At 43.0% G+C, this 22,270-nt stretch overlaps 2 protein-coding genes across 3 annotated transcripts in view; one reads left to right on the top strand and one right to left on the bottom strand.

Moving 5' to 3' along the window:
• LOC112227230 (probable G-protein coupled receptor 158) overlaps positions 1–21,512 on the top strand; it is a 129,832-nt gene extending 108,320 nt beyond the window's left edge. Inside the window, exons 9-11 of the mRNA XM_042308026.1 lie at positions 15,780–15,885; positions 16,195–16,341; positions 17,463–21,512. Of these exons, the coding sequence (XP_042163960.1) occupies positions 15,780–15,885; positions 16,195–16,341; positions 17,463–19,268 (2,059 nt within the window). The 3' untranslated portion in view covers positions 19,269–21,512. The remainder of the gene's footprint in view (positions 1–15,779; positions 15,886–16,194; positions 16,342–17,462) is intronic.
• Positions 12,378–15,182, bottom strand: LOC112227229 (macrophage mannose receptor 1). Of its 2 annotated transcripts, XR_002949836.2 has the most exons (3): positions 13,816–15,182; positions 12,959–13,489; positions 12,378–12,838 (listed from the first exon to the last, which is right to left on the bottom strand). XR_002949836.2 is itself a non-coding variant. In XM_024392123.2 (2 exons), exons 1-2 carry the CDS (start codon positions 15,071–15,073, stop codon positions 13,095–13,097), a joined length of 1,653 nt encoding a protein of 550 aa, XP_024247891.1. In that variant the 5' UTR covers positions 15,074–15,182; the 3' UTR covers positions 12,378–13,094. The 2 variants fall into 2 exon arrangements, 1 of the variants encoding a protein (XP_024247891.1); XM_024392123.2 differs by having other exon boundaries at positions 12,378–13,489.
• Positions 21,513–22,270: the final 758 nt, after the last annotated feature.

Below are 22,270 nucleotides of genomic sequence, written 5' to 3'. Positions count from 1 at the left end.
CACCTTTTGCAGTCGTTCTAGAAGTGATTAATTTTTAATAAGATTCTACCAACCTTGCACAACACTTAGGGCATCATACAATGCATTCAGAAAGTATTCAGACCTTTCACTTTTCTCCACATTTGGAGAATGTTACAGCCTTATTCCAAAATGGATTAAATAGTTTTCCCCCTCATTAATCTACGCACAATAACCCATAATGAAAAAAGTAAAACCAAGTTTTTAGACGTTTTTTAAATGTATAATTAAATAAAAGTATTCAGACCCTTTACTTTACTTTCTTCTTAAGGCTAGGGGGCAGTATTCGGAATTTCAGATGACTGACGTGCCCAAAGTAAACTGCCTGTTACTCAGGCCCAGAAGCTGGGATATGCATATAAGTGGTAGCATTGGATGGAAAACACTCTGAAGTTTCTAAAACTGTTACAATAATGTCTGTGAGTATAACAGAACTGATATGGCAGGCGACAACCTGAGGAGAATCCATCCGAAATGTATTTTTTTGAGGTCACAGTCCATTCAAATGCTTGTCTATGAGATATTCAAAGGAATTCCTCCCAGATTGCAGTTCCCATGGCTTCCACTAGATGTCAACCGTCTTTAGAATGGGTTTCAGGCTTGTGTTTTGAAAAATGAATTAGTAGTTGTAGTTTTTCAAGGTGGCTCTCATTTTGACTGTAGTCTTGAGGCGCGCGTGGATGAGGGCGCGCACTTCGTTATTTATCTCCGGTATTGAACATATTACATTCCGTCTTAAATTGTATCCTTTATTTACATATTAAGGTACCTGAGGATGGATTAGAAACAATGTTTGACTTGTTTGGATGAAGGTTATTGGTAACTTTTCGGATTCCTTTGTCTGCATGTTGAACAAGTGGAACGGGTGGATTACTGAATGAAACGTGCCAACTAAACTGACTTTTTTGTGATATAAAGAATGACTTTATTGAACAAAACAACCATTTGTTGTGTAGCTGGGACCCTTGGAATTGCAAACAGAGGAAGATCTTCAAAGGTAAGTGATTTATTTTATCGCTATTTCTGATTTTTGTGACACCTCCGCTGGTTTGGAAGATGTTTTTAATGCTGGTGTAGGCGGGGCGCTGTCCTCAGATAATCACATGTTATGCTTTTTCCATAAAGCCTTTTTGAAATCTGACAATGCTGTTGGATTAACAAGAAAAAGCCGATGTATAACACTTGTATTTTTGTGAATGTTTATATTGACTATTTCTGTATTTTGAATTTCGCGCGCTCTGCAATTTCACCGGATGTTGTCGAAGTGGGTTATTAGCGTCCCACCTAGCCCTAAGACGTTATTATTAAAGCACTTTTGGCAGCAATTATAGCCTTGAGTCTTCATGGGTATGACTCTACAAGCTTGGCACACCTGTATTTGGGGAGTTTCTCCCATTATTTTCTGCAGATCCCATCTCAAGCTCTGTCAGGTTGGATGGGGTGCGTCGCTGCACAGCTATTTTCAGGTCTCTCCAGAGATGTTCGATCGGGTTCCAGTCCGGGCTCTGGCTGGGCCACTCAAGGACATTCAGAGACTTGTCCCGAATCCACTCCTGCGTTGTCTTGGCTGTGTGCTTAGTGTTGTTGTCCTGTTGGAAGTTAAAACCTTCACCCAAGTCTGAGGTCCTGAGTGCTCTGGATCATGTTTTCATCAAGGATCTCTCTATACTTTGCTCCGTTCATCTTTTCCTCGATCCTGACTAGTCTCCCAGACCCTGCCACTGAAAACCATCCCCACAGCATGATGCTGCCACCACCATGCTTTACTGTAGTGATGGTATTGGCCACGTGATGAGCGGTGCCTGGTTTCCTCCAGACGTGATGCTTGGCATTTAGGCCAAAGAGTTTAATCTTGGTTTCATCAGACCAGAGAATCTTGTTTCTCATGGTCTGGGAGTCCTTTAGGTGCCTTTTGGTAAACTCCAAGCAGGCTGTCAGCTGCCTTTTACTGAGGAGTAGTCTGGCCACTCTACCATAAAGGCCTGCTTGGTGGGGTGCTGCAGAGATGGTTGTCCACAGAGGAACTCTGGATCTTTGTCAGAGTGACCATCGCGTTCTTGGTCACCTCCCTGATCAATGCTACAGACATTTTTTGGTACCTTTCCCCAGAACTCGGAGCTCTACGGATAATTCCTTCGGATTCATGACTTGGTTTTGGCTCCGACATGCACTGTCAACTGTGGACCTTATATAGACAGGTGTGTGCCTTTCCAAATCATGTCCAATCAATTCAATTTACCACAGATGGACTCCAATCAAGTTGTAGAAACATCTCAAGGATGATCAATGGAAACAGGATGCACCTGAGCTCAATAGTCGGGTCTCATAGCAAAGGGTCATTTTTTTAAATGACTGAAAACCTGTTTTCGCTTTGTCATTATGGGGCGTTGTGTGTAGATTGATGAGGAAAATAATTTATTTAATCCATTTTAGAATAAGGCTGTAACGTAACATAATGTGGAAAAAGTCAGTGTCTGAATACTTTCCAAATGATCAAAATGATCAAAATTGCTTAACGTTCAGTACATTTTGTTGGAAGTCATTGATAGTAAAAAGTTAGAGGGAAACTCACCGTAGTCTTCTGAAAACCTAACCCTGGGATAGAGTTGTTTTTTTTCATCGAGACAATTACACACATTTATTTAACCTTTATTTAACTTTATTTATTGTAATGCCAAAGATCGCTTTCTAACACAGAACCCAAACCGGCTGCGCGATCGTGCGCTATCGTGCATACATTTATTTGGTCCCCCTACAAACGCGACCGCGACCATGACACGCAGGTTAAAATATCAAAACAAACTCTGAACCAATGACATTAATTTCGGGATAGCTCGAAAAGCATTAAACATGTATGGCAATTTAGCTAGTTAGCTTGCTGCTGCTATCTAATTTGTCCTATTTAGCTAGCTTGCTGTTGCTAGCTAATTTGTCCTGGGATATAAACATTGAGTTGTTATTTTACCTGAAATGCACAAGGTCCTCTACTCCGACAATTAATCCACACATAAAATCGTTTCTAGTCATCTCTCCTCCTTCCAGGCTTTTTCATCTTTGAACTTATATGGTGATTGGCATCTACACTTTCATAGTATTACCACGACAACCAGCAAAACAGTTCGTCTTTCAATCACCCACATGGGTATAACCAATGAGGATATGTCACGTGGGTACCTGCTTCTATAAACCAATGAGGAGATGGGAGAGGCAAGACTTGCAGGGCGATCTGCGTCAGAAATAGGAATGACTGTAACGATTGTCTTCTGACGAAGAGGAGTAGTAGGAAGGATCGGAGGACCAATGCGCAGCGTGGTACAGTAAGTGTCCATTTTAATATATAAAACTGAACACTACAGAAATACAAAATAACAACATGAATGAAAAAACGAGTCCCGTGTGGTACAAACACAGACACAGGAAACAATCACCCACCACTCAAAAGTGAAACCAGGCTACCTAAGTATGGTTCTCAATCAGGGACAACGAATGACAGCTGCCTCTGATTGAGAACCATACCAGGCCAAACACAGAAATCCCAAATCATAGAAAAAGGAACATAGACAACCCACCCAACTCACGCCCTGACCATACTAAAACGAAGACATAACAAAAGAACTAAGGTCAGAACGTGACAATGACTTCTATTTTAGCCCTTGGCAACGTAGACGCTCGTTGGCGGGCGCGAGCAGTGTGGGTGCAATAATTGAATAATTGAATAACATGGATTCCTAAATGTATTTTTGCAACGCTCATGTACGTAACGCGAGTGGTGTAGTCAGGGTATAAGAGGTGGTGAATGTTCCTGAATAGTCCAGTCTCAGTCCTGACTTAAATCTGCTTGAAAATGTAGAGACAAGGTTGGAATATTCCCAATGGGCAAAAACAGGTTTAATCAACGTTGTATCCAGGTCATATCAACAACAAAAATGATATGTGATGACATTGAATCAATGTGGAAAACTGATTGGATTTGTAAAAAGTCATCAACATAAGAGAAATTGATTTTTTTCACACAACTTTTTAGCTACATCCAATGACATAGTGTAATGCAAAGTTAGAATCCTATTCCAAATGATTCACAACTGTAATGGCTGCCAACAGTGCTTCCAACAAGTATTATCTCTGGAGTGTGAAGAGATACGCAATCAAGACATCTTTGTAAAAAAAAATGTATATCATAATGTATATGTATATCATAATAATTTTGAACATTTTCTAGAATTTCCTTTCACTTTTTTAAATGTAGAGTAGGTTGTATTGATCTGTAGGGGGAATATAATTGAATGTGAAGACTGTGCAAGGAGAGTAGACTTTTACTAAGTATTTGAGAGAGAGAGAGAGGGAGAGAGAGAGGGAGAGAGAGAGAGAACTGTATATGCCCTTACAACTTTTTGCTCTTATAGTTTATAACCATAATCAAGAAGAGATATAGGCAGGAGAATAACAGGAGCAGAACATCCCCAGTTAAAAGGCAGAGTAGAGCGCTCCTTCCCATCAAACAAATGAATAGTGTCAGCAGGACAACTCGGATAAGCCCCTTGAAAGGAGGTGGATAATATTCTGCACCAGGCAGACGGTGCAAAAAAATCTGCCAAGGCTTAAAATAAACTCCTTATACCCTGTATGTAACTGTCTCTCTACAGTTATCTGCTATCTGCTGGAGGCGCTGACACTGGCTTGATGAGCCTCCTGCCCATTTGACAACTAGCAAAACTACAAGTGTGTGTGTGCGCTGTTTTTTGTTGGTAGCAGTCATTCCCTCAATGTATCAACTTGTCACTCAGCATGTATCCGGTGTCGTGTCTTTGGCTATGGTATCTATGGTATCTACTAGCATGATAGCAGTTACCATAGACTTCCAGTCATTGTGCTAACGCAAGTTAGCAATTGCACTGACACTAGTTAGCAACTTTCTTCAAACTGCATGCAGAGACATAAAAAATGGTATTCACTGCACAGGAGGTTGGTGGCACTTTAATTGGGGAGGATCACTGTAGGATCACTATAGGATTATAGGATCACTACAGGATCACTATAGAATCACTGTAGGCTCATTATAGGATTATAGGATCACTATAGGATTATAGGATCACTATAGTGTCCTGTCTTTGGCTATGCCGGATTAAGTGATATGACATGCTATTCTATAAAATAATTTCTCCGTAATTAATATCACCTGATTGAGCTAATCATGTAAATGTAATAAACTAGAGAGTCGGGCACCACAAAATAATATTTATAGAGCTGTTATCTTCCGAATAAACTCTTAAAGGCCTAGTAATATTTTACATCAATAGCAGTCAATATCAATCGCCATCTTAATTCAGTCTCATCTGAAAGTTGTAAATTCTTGGTTATCTGCACGAACCCTGGCTAACAATTTGAATCAGCTATACAAAATTGGGTTTAATTATTTATTTACTAAATACCTAACTAATCACACAGAATTACACATACACATAATTAAATCATAACTTGATTGCAAATGACGTCATAAAGGAAAACGTCCCTAGCGGGCGGAACAGATATGACAGCTTGTTACACAAAAGAAAAGGGTCTGGGTTTGAGTAAAGGAGCGGGAACACTGAGGAACAAAGGCGAAGCTGTGCTATCGTAAATACAGTATCTTATGCATTCTAAATTACCGCTAATTTGGAAAAGGAAAATGCAATAAATATTTACTCTGAGCTGTACTTCGGTAGGTTGGTGGTAGATGGAAGGCCGTGTTGCCCAACCGAGTCCTTTGAAGAATGTCTCTGGTTGTCAATTGGATACGTTGAAGTAACGTCGTTGGGTGATAGACGGGATACTCTGTCTGTTCCTTCCTAACCCTCGTTGCATCTGCTGTTGCTAACTCAAAGGCTAGGAGGTATCACTTCTCTAGTTATTATCTGAACCATTCTGACATAGGACCGTCGTCCTACATCCTCGAAACAGGAAGTTATATTGTCGTCAAGGGCTTATATAGGAAGGGAGAGGAGGGCATGTTTGAAAGGTTTTATAGCCCATGTCCCTTCACAGGGGAGGGCCACTGATTGAGCAGAGCCATACCTTATGAAAACCCAAATCTCACATTTTAGAAGCTAAAATCCCATTTCATCCCATCACGAATAATTTCATATTCAAAGATTTAAATTGAACAACAATTCCATGTGAATCCGATAAGTCTGATGTGTAGACTTTCCACTGTAGAGTTTATGTCATCTTATCATTGATAAGAATGTCTCAGATGACAACCGAACTGACATCATATTCATTAAGTACCACCGCATATGGTCAATTGTTCGGATTACCAAAATATAGTTCATTTCCCCCCACCTACTGATGTTCCCAGAATCTCTATGTTAACCAAGGGATTTGCAAATGTAACCTCAGTAGGGTAGAGAGAGGAAAAAGGGGGGAAGAGGTATTTATGACTGTCATAAGCCTACCCCCAGGCCAACGTCATGACACTGGTATGTAAAGTGGTACCTAGAACATTCACCTCGAAGCTGAATGTAGAATGTGTCTGTAGTACTTAAGATCATCACCAACAGGTGGCGCCAATAAATAACTTTTAACAAAACCCAGTGAAAGGAAATGAGGCTGGAGTATGTACAGTATGACCATAAAAAAGTCCAGAGAGTCTATTGCCATGCTTATTTCAGAGAACCGAATCAGAGAGCATCCAGGCTGCTGGAGCCCAGCGATAAGAGCTGGCTGAGTTTGTCTAAGAGAGGGAAGGAGAGAGCGAGAGAGTCGTGATGTTTATTTTTCAACCCCGTGCCAAAAACACCCTTTTGGGATGACTAATGTGATTAATGAGGTTGAATCTCATTATCGGGGGGACAGTTGACGGAGGGGTGGTGGGACATCGACCTCCCCGGGACCTTGAACGCCATCCCTCAGCGTTGTGATCCCCCATTGAATTAGTCGAGAATATGAAAATTCACCTGCCTCGTTTGAAGTTTGATGATGATTAATATTTCATAGACCACTTAAGTCACTCACTCCACCCAGCAAATTTAATGGGACTTTGTAACGATAAATAGTTTTTGTTGCAGTGTTTTGTGGTGTTCCTAATGTTTAGTATACTCAAGAGTATTTGATATGATCACATTCTTCCATTCTCATTTCAATTCTAGATCTTTTTTTTAATGATTTATTTTATTTTTCATTCAGGGGAAACAAAGTGGATACAATATAACCTAAGCATCATATCTTATAGTTAAGAAGTTTGAAAGGTCCTGAAAAGTAACTCTAAAAAGTATTTACTTTTTCACATGGCTAACTACCAGGAAGTTTGAAAAGACAGGCTGAGTGGGCGCGGAGGATATATTCATGTCAAACAACTTGGATACAGTGAGCAGTGTTGTAGTAAAATCCTCTCAAGCAAATTTGGAGATACACAAAGCAACTCAAGCAACATTGAAATTGCATCAGTGATATGATCTCCCGTTTAGTATTTCTCTTGTGACACGGTTCACAGTTGCTATTCCAAGATGGCGTAGCAGTCAGACGTCTTTGTCCTGTCGTGTCGCTTGTATATCATTTTACATCTTTTTCGTCGCATATCCTTTAAAATATTTTGCTAAACCTCAATATCTAAATACTCTCCTGCAACCCGCCTCACCCAATGTGGCGTGGATCTGCTTTTTTCCCCCTAAAGTATTTATATTTACTTCGGATCCGGAATCCCTCAACTGAAGCTAGCCAGCTAACTACCAGCTATCAGTCAGCAAACCATTGCCAGCGGTCATCAGCTAACCTTCAGCTAACCGGCCTGCTAACTGCAAGCTTGCCCCGGTCTACTAACTGCTAGCTGCCGGCCCCGGCCTGCTAACTGCTAGCTTACCTGCCCGGTCTGTAACTGCTAGCCCATGCTAACTGCTTGCTTGCTAACCCGGCCTGCTAACTGCTAGCTTGCCCCGGTCTACTAGCTGCTAGCTTGTTTAGCCCCGGCCTACTAACTGTTAGCTTGTTAGCCTGCTAACTGTCTGAATCGCTGTGTCCCCAGCCAGCCCAACCACTCACTGGACCCATATGTTCACTTGGCTACGCATGCCTCTCTCTAATATCAATATGCCTTGTCCATTACTGTCCTGGTTAGTGATTACTGTCTTATTTCACTGTAGAACCTCTAGCCCTGCTCAATATGCCTTAACCAACCATGTTGTTCCCCCTCCTACATATGCGATGACATCACCTGGTTTAAACGTCTCTAGAGACTATATCTCTCTCTTCATTACTCAATGCCTAGGTTTACCTCCAATGTACTCTCATCCTACCTTACCTTTGTCTGTACACTATGCCTTGAATCTATGCTATCGTGCCCAGAAACCTGCTCCTTTTACTCTCTGTTCTGAACGTGCTAGACGGCCAGTTCGTATAGTCTTTAGCCGTACCCTTATCCTACTTCTCCTCTGTTCCTCTGGTGATGTGGAGGTTAATCCAGGTCCTGCAGTACCTCGCTCCACTCCCACCCCCCAGGTGCTCTCATTTATTGACTTCTGTAAACATAAAAGCCTTGGTTTCATGCATGTTAACATTAGAAGCCTACTCCCTAAGTTTGTTTTATTCACTGCTTTAGCACACTCTACCAACCCAGATGTCTTAGCCGTGTCTGAATCCTGGCTTAGGAAAACCACCAAAAACCCTAAAATCTCCATTGCTAACTATAACGTTTTCCGCCAAGATAGAACTGCCAAAGGGGGCGGTGTTGCAATCTACTGCAAAGATAGTAATACAGAACTCTGAAGGCTATCTAAGTCTGTACCCAAACAATTTGAAAATTCACCTTTCCAGAAACAAGTCTCTCACTGTTGTTGCTTGCTATAGACCTCCCTCTGCCCCCAGCTGCGCCCTCGATACCATATGTGAATTGATTGCGCCCCATCTATCTTCTGAGCTCGTGCTACTAGGTGACCTAAACTGGGACATGCTTAACACCCCGGCCATCCTACAAACTAAGCTTGATGCCCTCAATCTCACACAAATGATCAATTAAACCTACCAGGTACAACCCCAAATCAGTAAACACGGGCACCCTCATAGATGCCGTCCTAACTAATTCGCCCTCCAAATACACCTCTGCTGTTTTCAATCAAGATCTCAGCGATCACTGCCTCATTGCCTGCATCCGTAATGGGTCTGTGACCAAACGCCCACCCCTCATCACTGTCAAACGCTCCCTGAAACACTTCTGCGAGCAGGCCTTTCTAATCGACCTGGCCGGGGTATCCTGGAATGACATTGACCTTATCCCGTCAGTAGATGATGCCTGGCTATTCTTTAAAAGTGCCTTCCTCACCATCTTAAATAAGCATGCCCCTCTCAAAATATTTAGAACTAGATATAGTCCTTGGTTCACTCCAGACCTGTCTGCCCTTGACCAGCACAAAAACATCCTGTGGCGTTCTGCATTAGCATCGAATAGCCCCCGTGATATGCAACTTTTCAGGGAAGTTAGGAACAAATATACACAGGCAGGTAGAAAAGCTAAGGCAAGCTTTTTCAAACAGAAATGTGCATCCTGTAGTACTAACTCCAAAAAAAGTTCTGGAACACTGTAAAGTCCATGGAGAATAAGAGCACCTCCTCCCAGCTGCCCACTGCTCTGAGGCTAGGAAACACTGTCACCACCGATAAATCCACTATAATTGAGAATTTCAATAAGCATTTATTTTCGGCTGGTCATGCTTTCCACATGGCTACCCGTACCCCGGTCAACTGCCCGGCACCCTCCACAGCAACCCGCCAAAGCCCCCACCATTTCTCATTTACCAAAATCCAGATAGCTGATGTTCTGAAAGAGCTGCAAAATCTGGACCCCTACAAATCAGCCGGGCTAGACAATCTGGACCCTCTCTTTCTGAAATGATCTGCCGAAATTGTTGCAACCCCTATTACTAGCCTGTTCAACCTCTCTCGTATCGTCTGAGATTCCCAAAGATTGGAAAGCTGCCGCGGTCATCCCCCTCTTCAAAGGGGGAGACACTCTAGACACAAACTGCTACAGACCTATATCTATCCTACCCTGTCTTTCTAAGGTCTTCGAAAGCCAAGTTAACAAACAGATTACTGACCATTTCGAATCCCACCATACCTTGTCCGCTATGCAATCTGGTTTCAGAGCTGGTCATGGGTGCACCTCAGCCACGCTCAAGGTTCTAAACGACATCATAACCGCCATCAATAAGAGACATTACTGTGCAGCCGTATTCATCGACCTGGCCAAGGCTTTCGACTCTGTCAATCACAACATTCTTATTAGCAGACTCGACAGCCTTGGTTTCTCAAATGATTGCCTCGCCTGGTTTAACAACTACTTCTCTGATAGAGTTCAGTGTGTCAAGTCGTGAACCCTGGGTGTGCCACAGGGTTCAATTCTCGGGCCGACTCTCTTTTCTGTATACATCAATGATGTTGCTCTTGCTGCTGGTGATTCTCTGATCCACCTCTACGCAGACGACACCATTCTGTATACTTCTGGCCCCTCCTTGGACACTGTGTTAGCTAACCTCCAGACAAGCTTCAATGCCATACAACTCTCCTTCCGTGGCCTCCAACTGCTCTTAAACACAAGTAAAACTAAATGCATGCTATTCAATCGATCACTGCCCGCACCTGCTCGCCCATCCAGCATCACTACTCAGGACGGCTCTGACTTAGAATACGTGGACAACTACAAATACCTGGGTGTCTGGTTAGACTGTAAACACTCCTTCCAGACTCACATTAAGCATCTCCAATCCAAAATTAAATGTAGAATCGGCTTCCTATATCGCAACAAAGCATCCTTCACTCATGCTGCCAAACATACCCTCGTAAAACTGACCATCCTACCGATCCTCGACTTCTGTGATGTCATCTATAAAATAGCCTCCAACACTCTACTCAACAAACTGGATGCAGTCTATCACAGTGCCATCCGTTTTGTCACCAAAGCCCCATACACTACCCACCATTGCGACCTGTACGCTCTCGTTGGTTGGCCCTCGCTTCATATTCGTCGCTGGTCACCATAGCAGCACCCACTCGTAGCACGGGCTCCAGCAGGTATATCTCACTGGTCACCCCCAAAGCCAATTCCTCCTTTGGTCGTCTTTCCTTCCAGTTCTCTGCTGCCCATGACTGGAACGAATTGCAAAAATCTCCAAAGCTGGAGACTCACATCTCCCTCACTAGCTTTAAGCACCAGCTGTCAGAGCAGCTTACAGATCACGGCACCTGTACATCTGTAAACATCTGTAAACATCCCATCTATCTACCTACCTCATCCCCATACTGGTATTTATTTATTTTGCTCCTTTGCACCCCAGTATCTCTACCTGCACAATTCATCTTCTGCCGATCTACCATTTCAGTGTTTAATTTGCTATATTGTAATTACTTCGCCACCATGGCCTATTTATTTCCTTAACTTACCTCATTTGCACTCACTGTATATAGACTTTTTGTTTTCTTTTGTTCTACTGTATTATTGACTGTATGTTTTATTTATTCCATGTGTAACTCTGTGTTGTTGTATGTGTCGAATTGCTACTCTTTATCTTAGCCAGGTCGCAGTTGCAAATGAGAACTTGTTCTCAACTAGCCTACCTGGTAAAAAAAGGTGAAATAAATAAACAGCAGCACTGACGAATGTGTTGACTTGACAACTGCGTTGGAGTTTTGAGTGACTTTATCATTGTAGAAGCAACAGTTATTTTTCATACTTTGATCTGGCTTCCTTCAAATATCATCCAATTTAATATAAAACATTACCTTTAAATACGTTTTTAACAATCTATGAAATGATTTTTTTTTATTACACAGCAACTTGACAAATATATATATTTATATATTTTTTGCCACATTGGCGGTGCATCAATAATCAACAAAATAGTAAAACAATCACTTAAACCAAAAAGAAAGAGTTCAAAACAGCATCAAAATATGACATTGAAACAATCATCAAACGTCACATACTCACACACATCAATACTATTGACACTAAAAGGACAGTCAAATTGAACATCAACAATGATCATCCAGGTCTATATGTGATTGAAAGACTAATAAAATGTTTCGACAAATATGTGAAAAGGATGTGAATAAACAACCTCAAAAGATAAAACAGTATAACAAGATTATTATATATTTTTTTAACCTTAAACATAATCTATACAAATCTAATAATGTATTAAGTCACACACACAATACAATATAATGTCAAACAAAAAAAGTTGTAAAGTTACAATCGTGAAAATGTATTGTTAAAACAAGAGGCCGCCCGGAACTTTAAAGACCCTCACTCCCTTCGGTCTCAACATTCAACACACAAGCCATTCTTGTGATTATTGTGATTTTGCTGTTCATTGTAAATGTTTGTTGCCTGATGTAGCTGAATTGTATCTATGATCGTATATCCATTTTTTTTATATGTTCTATTTATATCTGTAAATCGACCAATGATATCAAGCCACACCCAGCCATGATTACAGAGACAACTAGTGACACACAGTGTTTGTCATTATACCCTGATGAAGACAGCTTGTCTGTCCAAACGTTGGTTATTAAATTATTACATCTGAGCTCCTAGAGTGTGATGCTTTTCTTTTTCAAAAGCTACGACAGCAACATGCTTCCAGAAAGTTCTATGAATGAAAATATATAGATCTGAAGACTGAGGGCCGGTTTCCCCAGACACAGATTAAGCCTAGACAGGGACTAAAAAGAATTCTAAATGGAGATTCTTCTCTGCTTTTTTTTGTCCAGGACTAGGCCAAACCCATGTCTGGGAATGGTACCCTGCTAGAGCTGGGTCCAGATTCTACTACCTTGGTCCGGATTCTACTACCTTGGTCCAGATTCTACTACTTTGGTCCAGATTCTACTACCTTGGTCCAGATTATACTACTTTGGTCCAGATTTTACTACCTTGGTCCAGATTCTACTACCTTGGTCCAGATTCTACTACCTTGGTCCAGATTCTACTACTTTGGTCCAGATTCTACTACCTTGGTCCAGATTCTACTACCTTGGTCCAGATTCTACTACTTTGGTCCAGATTATACTACCTTGGTCCAGATTCTACTACCTTGGTCCAGATTCTACTACCGTGGTCCAGAGTCTTTTTTTTTTTTATAGGTGCTGCAGATGAAGTTGAGCTCTTCTGTGTCAGGCAGACTGACCCACTGGTGTCCTCCATCTTTCTCTACCGCCCCGGTACTCCTCACTCCGGTTCTCCCACAGTCCTCCATGATGGTCCCGTTTCCCGAAGCCCAGTTGTTGTAGCAGGTGGACTCTCCACTGACCCAGAACCAGAGGTTCAAAGTGCAGGTGAAGCGCAAGCCCAGCCACACATGAGGAGTGGAGGCTCTCTTGGCCTGGGCCTCCACCCATCTCTGGCCCTCGTCAGAGTGGACAGAGACCAGGTCGTCGTGTTGCTTTCTGCAGTAGGCCAGGGCGTCTTTCCACGTCTTATTCTGATGAATCAAGATCACCTTATCTGAGGAAAGAAAAACGAGTTTGTGATATTATAACACAGCCTTTTTCAAACCTCTCCTCGGGGACCCCAGCCATACCATGCATTTGATTTATTCTAGATCGAGCACACCTGATTCAACTTGTCAACTAATCATCAAGCCCTTAAATCAGGTGAATCAGGTGAACTAGTTAAGGGTTATAACAAAATAGTTTAAATGTCTAGGGGTCCCAGAGGAGAGGTGTGTAAAATCTTGTTATAACACACATTCAGTGGTGTAGCTGTAGTTTACTCCATGCTATAACTCAGCAACATTAGAGATGCCATAAACAGAGGAGGGGGTCACTCACTGTCGTAGCAGAAGAAAGGTTGTTTTTCATCACACTTCTGAAAACCCCAACGCCCGGAATAGTTCATAAATGTCACAGCACAGGTCTGATTCCCTCCGGTGTTATCGTGTTGTCTCTCATGCCAGTTTCTGAATGAGCAGTTACTCTGGTCCGACCACTTCCAGAAGCCTCTGAACAGGCCAATCCACACACTATCACCACTAGCCAGACTAATTATCTCCTCATTCTCAGTCTGGTTCCTCAGACTGGCCAGGTCTGTGTGATTCTCCCTACAGTACATCTGAGCATCTCTCCAAGTCATCTGATTATTATTAATCAAATGGAATTTCGTACCAGAACTGTTCAGTCTGTCATAGCAGATAAATGCATGTGAATTGTTGCAATCAGATGTATTCCATTGGCCACCGTTGCTCATCATCACACAGTCCTCGTTCCCTTCCCTGTTATTTGGTTCGTCTTGGTGCCAGTTGAAATATCCCTCACTGCAATCATTGTCTGACCACTGCCACTCTCCCTTCCAGTCTCCCTTCTTTAACCCTATCCAGGCTGCTTCAGTATAATTACTGTGTACAGCTTTCATCTGTCTGTCCAAGTCCTCCACGTTGTCTATGGTGGCCAGGTCCGTGTACTGCTGTCTGCAATAATTCTGTGCTTCAGTCCAGGTCTTATTTTGGTTCACAAAGTGATACTCGTCATGAGAGAGGCATGTTGCAGATGAACAGTGTCCCGCTAGACTGCCATATACCTCCACCTCACACAGAGTGAGAATTTGGTTATTGCCATGGATGATCACACTGACATATTGTCCCTCCATCTCTTTACACTGGAAGGTCTGGTTCTGTCCTGCTGAGATGTTGGAGATGACTGCACATTTGGGGTTGTTGTTGCCGTTGTTCTCCAGTGAATTACCAATACGAATCTCTGAACCATTGAGCCTCTCAGGATGGCTGTTTCTGTTGGTGATTACAACAGTAGTCACTTTGTACACATCCAGCAGGTTCACTCTCCACCAGGGGTTGGTCTCCTCCTTTGTGTGGGTGCAGGATCCATTGTCGGCGTTTGGGTCTTTGTTCCCGTCAATGGCATTAGAAGCTTTCACATGATTAACATTAGAAGCAGAGTACTGTGATGACTGAGTGGCCACTCCTTGAAACGCAACGTTTACTGTTGAGGTGCTGCTCATCTGGGCTAATAACGCAACTCCCATTAAAGAGCAGAGAGATAGACTCCACTGCATGGTTAGTGGTGGAGGCTTCATTCAATCATCTGTCTTCTGTCCTCTGTTCGATTTGAAGTTCTCTCTGTGTCTCTCACTCGTTCTGTACATCCGTCACCTTTACTTGCCGTTATATCATCCTTTGTACACAATGAAACGCTTTCATGATTCATATCCTGGGATGTACAGCCTGCTGTACCTAGCCAGACCTTTATCTATGCTATGCAAAGCCATGTTTTGTAGTTTGAGTACCTGCTGTTTGCTTTTGGTTTTCCACGCCGTTGGTTGCTCCATGCAAATAATGGATATTTTAGGTTTTGTTTGTGGTAACAGGGTGAGAGTGTGCATCCCTCTCCTATTCAAATAGATTTCTACTCTTCCTCTTTCAAATCATTTAACCAATGACCGATACTCAGTAACCGAAACTCATTGAGTCAGGGAGAACAACCGAATAGAAAGACACTTTGTAAAGAAAGATAAATCCATAAGCTAAAAAAAATGGGGGAAAAAGGGATCAAGTCCAATCTTATGTCTTCGTAGTGAGGGTGGTAGCTCTTCGTCCCTGAGCTTCCTGGCTACTGTTGCTCCCAGTGTCCCTTTCTCTGTTGGCTAAGACAGTTGGCGTTGAGTGGCGTCTTGTTGTGCAGAAGGTTGTGAGTTCCAGCCACAGCTCGTGGCAGAATATAATGTACTCTGTTACACTTAGATAATAGTGTCCTGAATAAAACCTGTTGGTCTTTATCGGCAGGTTCACTCTGGCTCCTCAGTGGCATCCTGACTGGATGCTCATGTTGGTCTTCACTCACACACACCTCACCGTGACTGTGTCTTTGGGGCTGCTGTTTGTACCAAAGGTAACCCTGCTCTCTCTCCTGTCACTTTTCCCTGAATACATAACCAGTACATTAAACAGCTTCGATAGTGGTTATCGTACTGTAATTTAAATGCACTTCTGGGTATTTCATCTCTTCAGTCCCATGGAGAACTTTTAAACACTTTCGCTGAGTGGGGAATAAACCGTTCATTTCTAAAGTCTTAATTAGAATCCTCAGAAGTAGAAAACAATGGGATCAATCTTGTCTGTGGGCGACATGTCTCTCCAAGACACACACACTGTGGGAAAGTGCACCAGAACATTTGAAATAATATCCCCCTCTCGTTAGTGTCTGTCCACAGTGACCCAGGCGAGTGATGACATTGTCACTGAAACCTATGAAGAGGAGCTGGACATGGGCCGGTCCGGGTCCTACCTCAACAGCAGCATCACCTCAGCCTGGAGCGAACACAGCCTGGACCCCGAAGACATACGGGTGAGCAGGGTCCCTCCCTTTTTTTCTCTGTTCTGTAAACTTAATTTGTTCTGGTTTTTAAGTTCTCAAGTTTTAATGTCATGGGTGAAAGACTCCCATAGTGAATGAGGAATGGCAAATGGAGAATGGTGAATGGAGAATCCATCAAGTTGGATAGCCATGGGGGGTATCTTGTCCGAGAGCCGTGTTTCATAAAAGCAGAGAATATTGCAGTTTTTAGAGTCCCGTTGGTAGTCATCCATCTTATTATCAAGTGATTGGCCAGTAGAATGGAGGGTGGAGAGGTGGCCGGTTCTCCCTTCCCTTTAATCTCGCCAGTTTCCCCCCTCTCTTGCCTCTGTAACGTCAGCGTTTCCTCTTGGGTAGCCTGGAAATTGGGTCACAGAAAGGTTACAGAAAGATTCCAGAGCAGATGAGTGGAAGTTGAAGCCTGAATTGAGGTAATTAACTGCCGATCTGATGTTTAAAAGTTATTGTCGGTTTTAAGACATGATAGCGGATACTTTTAGAGAAAATAAAGTAAAAAATAAACAACAACATAATCACAAAATAGCAAAGTCTGGTCGGAGCTTGCAAACGGCGGACATCCTGTATGGAGCCAAGATTTTCACATCTTTACAGTGTAGAGACTGTTTAGATTAACCATTTGCTGTTTTGTTTGGGAACATTCAGAATTGTAATAATTAGTCATACAAATGTAATTTGTATAACGCTTTTCATTTCAAAGAAATATGCAGCTTCCTAGATTTGATAAAAGGGCGATGGTGTCCGATTTGGTTTTGATGTATACTTGAGTATCAGCAAAGCAGTGAAAGTTGATGATTTAATGTCCGAGGAGTTAGGTGAGTGGGAGCGTGTAGATTAAAACAGGATTGGCCCCAACACTGAACCCTGTGGGAAGTCGCTACCTTGTGGCAACATTCCGGTCTGTCAAGGAAATGGACCATGGTTAGTTTGGTTTGTGTCTGTGATGTGTCTGTGATGTCAATTTATGTCTCTAGAGCAACAACAAAATATTTGCATTGATCAAGCATTGTTTTCTCATCCACTTCCTTCCTTCCTTCCTTCTCTCTCTCGCTCTCTCTCTCTATCCCAACCCATCCTCTGTGTCATCATTGTAGGACGAGCTCAAGAAGCTTTACGCCCAACTGGAAGTCTACAAGCGCAAGAAGATGCTGGCCAACAACCCACACCTGCAGAAGAAGCGCAGCTCCAAGAAGGGCCTGGGCCGCTCTCTCATGAGGCGCCTCACTGAGATCCCGGAGACCTTGCACCGACATGGCAGCTATGGCAGCCGTGAGGAACGTGACGGTAGCGAGCACGGGAGCAACCGCAGCACCCTTCGACGGAATCCCTTCGACTCGTCCCATTCAGGTCAGAAGTCCAGGGAAGACTCTTTGAAGAACAAAGTTCTGGGCCTGAATAAGTCACACAGCTACGACCACGTTTGTGACCAAGCTAAGGAAACTGCCGGCGGAGAGGGCTTGGGTGGGGACAAAATGGCCACCGGCGATGGTTCCTTGCTGGGATCTCTCATTAGGAGGCAGGTTAAGAAGTCACCGGAGCCTGCCCCAAAGGTGGAACCGGCCGAGTCAGTGCCCTTGGTCTGCAAGTCGGCCAGCGCGCACAACTTCACAGCGGACAAAAAGCCCATTCAGCTGAGGACGTCCATCATGCAGAAGTCACTGAGTGTCATCACCAGTGCCAAAGAGAAGATGCCCGGGCTCACCAGCAAGACCCATAGCGCAGAGGATGCCAGCAAGAAAGGACTCAAAGGTCGCGATGGGAGGATGCTGTCTGAGGTGGACGAGATGGAGTGTTATCCTAAGATGATCATCAGCCAGTCGGTAGAGTACTCCAGGACACCCATGGCCAAGATGGGCATCATGAAGCAGCAGGTGAGTGGCAGCCAGCCGTCCATCAATACAGAGCCGGGGAGAAACCTGTATGACCTCTCCGAGGTGTGCTCTTGGGATGTGGAGGACCCCCCAACCCCGTCGGATGGAAGGTCCCAGAAGCATGTGTCCATTGCTCCGGGAGAGACCACCACGGTCCACAGGGGTGATGGTGGTGGTGGCACGGGTACCACCAAGGGCAGTCGCTCCCAACAGAAGCAGCAGAGAACCGCAGGGCAATCGCCTGCAGGCCGACAGCGCTCCAAAGACAAGGGGTGTGAACGAGACGAGGCCAGAGAAACAAGGAAGCCCAGGTCTCCCAGATCTCCACTCCTGCTCAAACCGGAGGTGTGCCCCTGGGCCTTTGAGGTGCAGCCGATGTTGGGAGGCGATTCAGACTCCATCTCTCCAGAGAGGATCAGACGTAAGAGGAGCGTCACACCAACTGATGGGAAGCCCAAGATCCTCCACTCAGACTACTCCAAATCCACAGGGAGTCTGCTGCAGCCGCCCACCCTGATGTTGGACATCTGTCCCTGGGACTACAATGAAGCCCCAGCCCCGCCTTCCCCCAGCCAGGAGAAGACCTGCTCCAGTCCCACGGCTCACTCCAAGCGGAAACGAAAAGGTTCGTGCTCCTCCAAAGAAAGGGGAGAGAGGGGTGAGAGAGAGAAAGGAGGGAGGGACAAGGAGGAGGAGAAGCAGCACAGGTCAAAGAGCAAGGAGAGCTCCTCCAGCAGGCCCTCGGAAAGACCACGTGTCAGCCAATCATCAGAGGGTGTTCCGGTCACCGTGCCAACATCTGGGAGACGGAGGAGCTCAACGAGAAACCCGGAGGCGTCGGAGAACAAGAGGGTAGAGGCGTGCCCTTGGGAGGTAGAGGACGCGCATGCCAGCGTAGCACAGACAAAGCCTTCTCCAGCGAAAGAAAACTCTTTGAGTTCTAATAACAAACAACCCGTTAGCACTGCTAAAAGGGTTGACGTTTGCCCCTGGGATTTTGAAGACAATGGGTCAGAGAAAAGTGCATGATAATCAAAATGATAGACTATGTGTTTTGTATTCACGACACAAATGCCTTGCAAACTGGGTTTTAAAGATAAGGGTGGGAAAAACAGTTGTACTGTGGTTATGACTAAATCATTTTGTGATGTAAAACATGCAATACGGTCTGTTAAAGCATTCCAAACAAAGTATTTGTTCAAATACAAAGTCCTGTTGTTAGTTGTGCAGCTTAAAGTCACTATCCGCAATGTAGAGAAATGTTTAGTCAGCACTATTTGCTTGTACATTTGCTCAGTTTGCAGTTTTGCGCCATTTGTCACACTCTTTAATACATTAAACACGTCCTTACTACCTGTGAGGGAATTTACACTGAATGAATTACAGACAACAATCTGATTTAGACAGGTTTGTACAAGAACGTGGGACTGATTTAACCAGTCCATTTTTGTAAACAACTAATTGATGATGTTGCCACATGTTCCATTATACTGGACTGGAGTTCTATTTTGTCTGTTTCCTGCACCTGGGTCATTCCAATATTCTAGACTGGAGTTCTCTTTTGTCTGTTTCCTGCACCTGGGTCATTCCAATATTCTAGACTGGAGTTCTCTTTTGTCTGTTTCCTGCACCTGGGTCATTCCAATATTCTAGACTGGAGTTATCTTTTGTCTGTTTCCTGCACCTGGGTCATTCCAATATTCTAGACTGGAGTTCTCTTTTGTCTGTTTCCTGCACCTGGGTCATTCCAATATTCTAGACTGGAGTTCTCTTTTGTCTGTATCCTGCACCTGGGTCATTCCAATATTCTAGACTGGAGTTCTCTTTTGTCTGTATCCTGCACCTGGGTCATTCCAATATTCTAGACTGGAGTTCTCTTTTGTCTGTATCCTGCACCTGGGTCATTCTTGTCAAGTAGTGGGCCAAGTATGAATTCAGAGTGTTGGTCATCGGGAAGTGTATAATATAACTTCCATATGAAGCACAGTGCACAGATAAGTATACTGTTAATTCTGGGGCCTTATAGATTATACAATTTGAATAGTTGAGTAGGAGAAATAGCTACATTGGTGCACCATACATAGTTACCACTTGCGTAGCAACACGAGGATGCATCCCCTTAAGGAAGTGTATCTATTTGGTCTCCTTCCAGTCAAACATGCTTTGTGTTCGTACAAAAAAACAAACTAAAGTTTATCTTTGATGCATACATTTTGTAAAACTGCTATAGAATGTGACAGAGCACTTCCAGAAATTGCTTTGTTGTCAATTCATCAATTTACATCCAAAATGCTACAGCATTTGGTAATGGACATTTTTTGCAACAGAAACAAACATTTCTTATTGGACAAGTTCAACTTAGTCCCTCCCCTGTTTCAGTCTGTTTTTCTCCAATTGGCTTCCTAGTGAGTAAAACCCAGCTAATCCGTAACACAGTTCTTCTCAGTGGTGGAAAAAGTACCCAATTGTCATAATTGAGTAAATGTAAAGATGCCTTATTGGAAAATGACTCGTGTAAAAGTGAAAGTCACCCAGTAAAACAGTACTTGAGTAAAAGTCTAAAAGTATTTGGTTTTAAATATACTTAAGTATCAAAAGTAAAAAGTATAAATAATTTCAAATTGCTTATGCAAGCCAAACGACACAATATCTTGTTTTTATTTATTTACGGATAGCCAGGGGAACACTCCACCACTCAGACATAATTTACAAATGAAACATGTATGTTTAGTGAATCCGCCAGATCAGAGGAAGTAGGGTTGACCAGGGAGATTTTCTTGATAAGTGTGTGATTGGACCATTTTCCTGTCCTGCTAAGTATTCAAATGTAACAAGTATTTGTGGGGTTTCTGGATAAATGTATGGAGTAAAAAAAGTAAATTATTGTCTTTAGGAATATAGTGAAGTAAAAGTACAAATTGTCAAAAACATAAATAGTAAAGTATAGATATCCCCCAAAAAATGACTTAAGTAGTACTTTATGAAGTATTTGTACTTTAAGTACTTCACACCACTGATTCCGCTGTATCCATTAATGCTACAGTGACTTCTGCATGACAGTAAACATATTGGCCCAACGTCTCACTGCTCTTAGCAAAGTCTGCTCCGTTATAACCTGTTTGTTAAGTGAACTTGTACCGCTGTCGTCTTATTACTATAATGCTTGGGTAACACTGCTGTTGCATCCACATAGAAATATTTATATTGTACATTTATATTGTGTTCTGTTGTAATCGCATGTACATAACTCCCCCCTTAAACCTGCAATAAATATTTATAATAAAACTCAATGTCTTTTCTGTTGTTATTTGATAGGTAGTGTCGAACAGTGCTGACCAAACCCTGTTCTGGGAGAGAAAACCTACTGTTTCATAACACAGAACTACACTACACCCTGGTGGTGATGAGCATACATAACCAAACTGTTGACAATAACCAATGTACACTGACAGTACAAAACATTAGGAATACCTGCTCTTTTCACCTGATGAAAAGCTATGATACCTTATTGATGTCACTTCAATCAGTGTAGATGAAGGTGAGGAGAGCATTTAAAAAATAATAATAATAATTAAGCCTTGAGACAATTGAGACATGGATTGTGGATGTGTACCATTCAGAGGGTGAATGGGCAAGACAAAAGGTTTAAGTGCCATTGAACAGGGTATGGTAGTAGGTGCCAGGCGCACCGGTTTGTGTCAAGAACCGCAACGCTGCTGGGTTTCCTGTGTGTATCAGTAATGGTCCACCACACAAATGACATGCAGCCAAACTTGACAAAACTGTGGGAAGCATTGGAGTCAACATGGGCCAGCATCCCTGTGGAACACTTTTGACACCTTGTAGTCCATACCCCAACGAGTTGAGGCTGTTCTGAGGACAAACGGGGGTGCATATCAATAATTAGGAATGTATTCTTCAGGTTTTGTACACTCAGTGTATACCTATTTTATGCAGGGCCTGTATTTCAAACCCAAGTCATTACAAAGTCTCTGAAAGTGATTGTGTTGTTGTTTGAATCTGAAGGATGG

Source organism: Oncorhynchus tshawytscha, linkage group LG28 (genome assembly GCF_018296145.1).
Source record: "Oncorhynchus tshawytscha isolate Ot180627B linkage group LG28, Otsh_v2.0, whole genome shotgun sequence".
NCBI lineage: Eukaryota > Metazoa > Chordata > Actinopteri > Salmoniformes > Salmonidae > Oncorhynchus > Oncorhynchus tshawytscha.
This window is presented reverse-complemented; position numbering and strand designations above follow the sequence as displayed.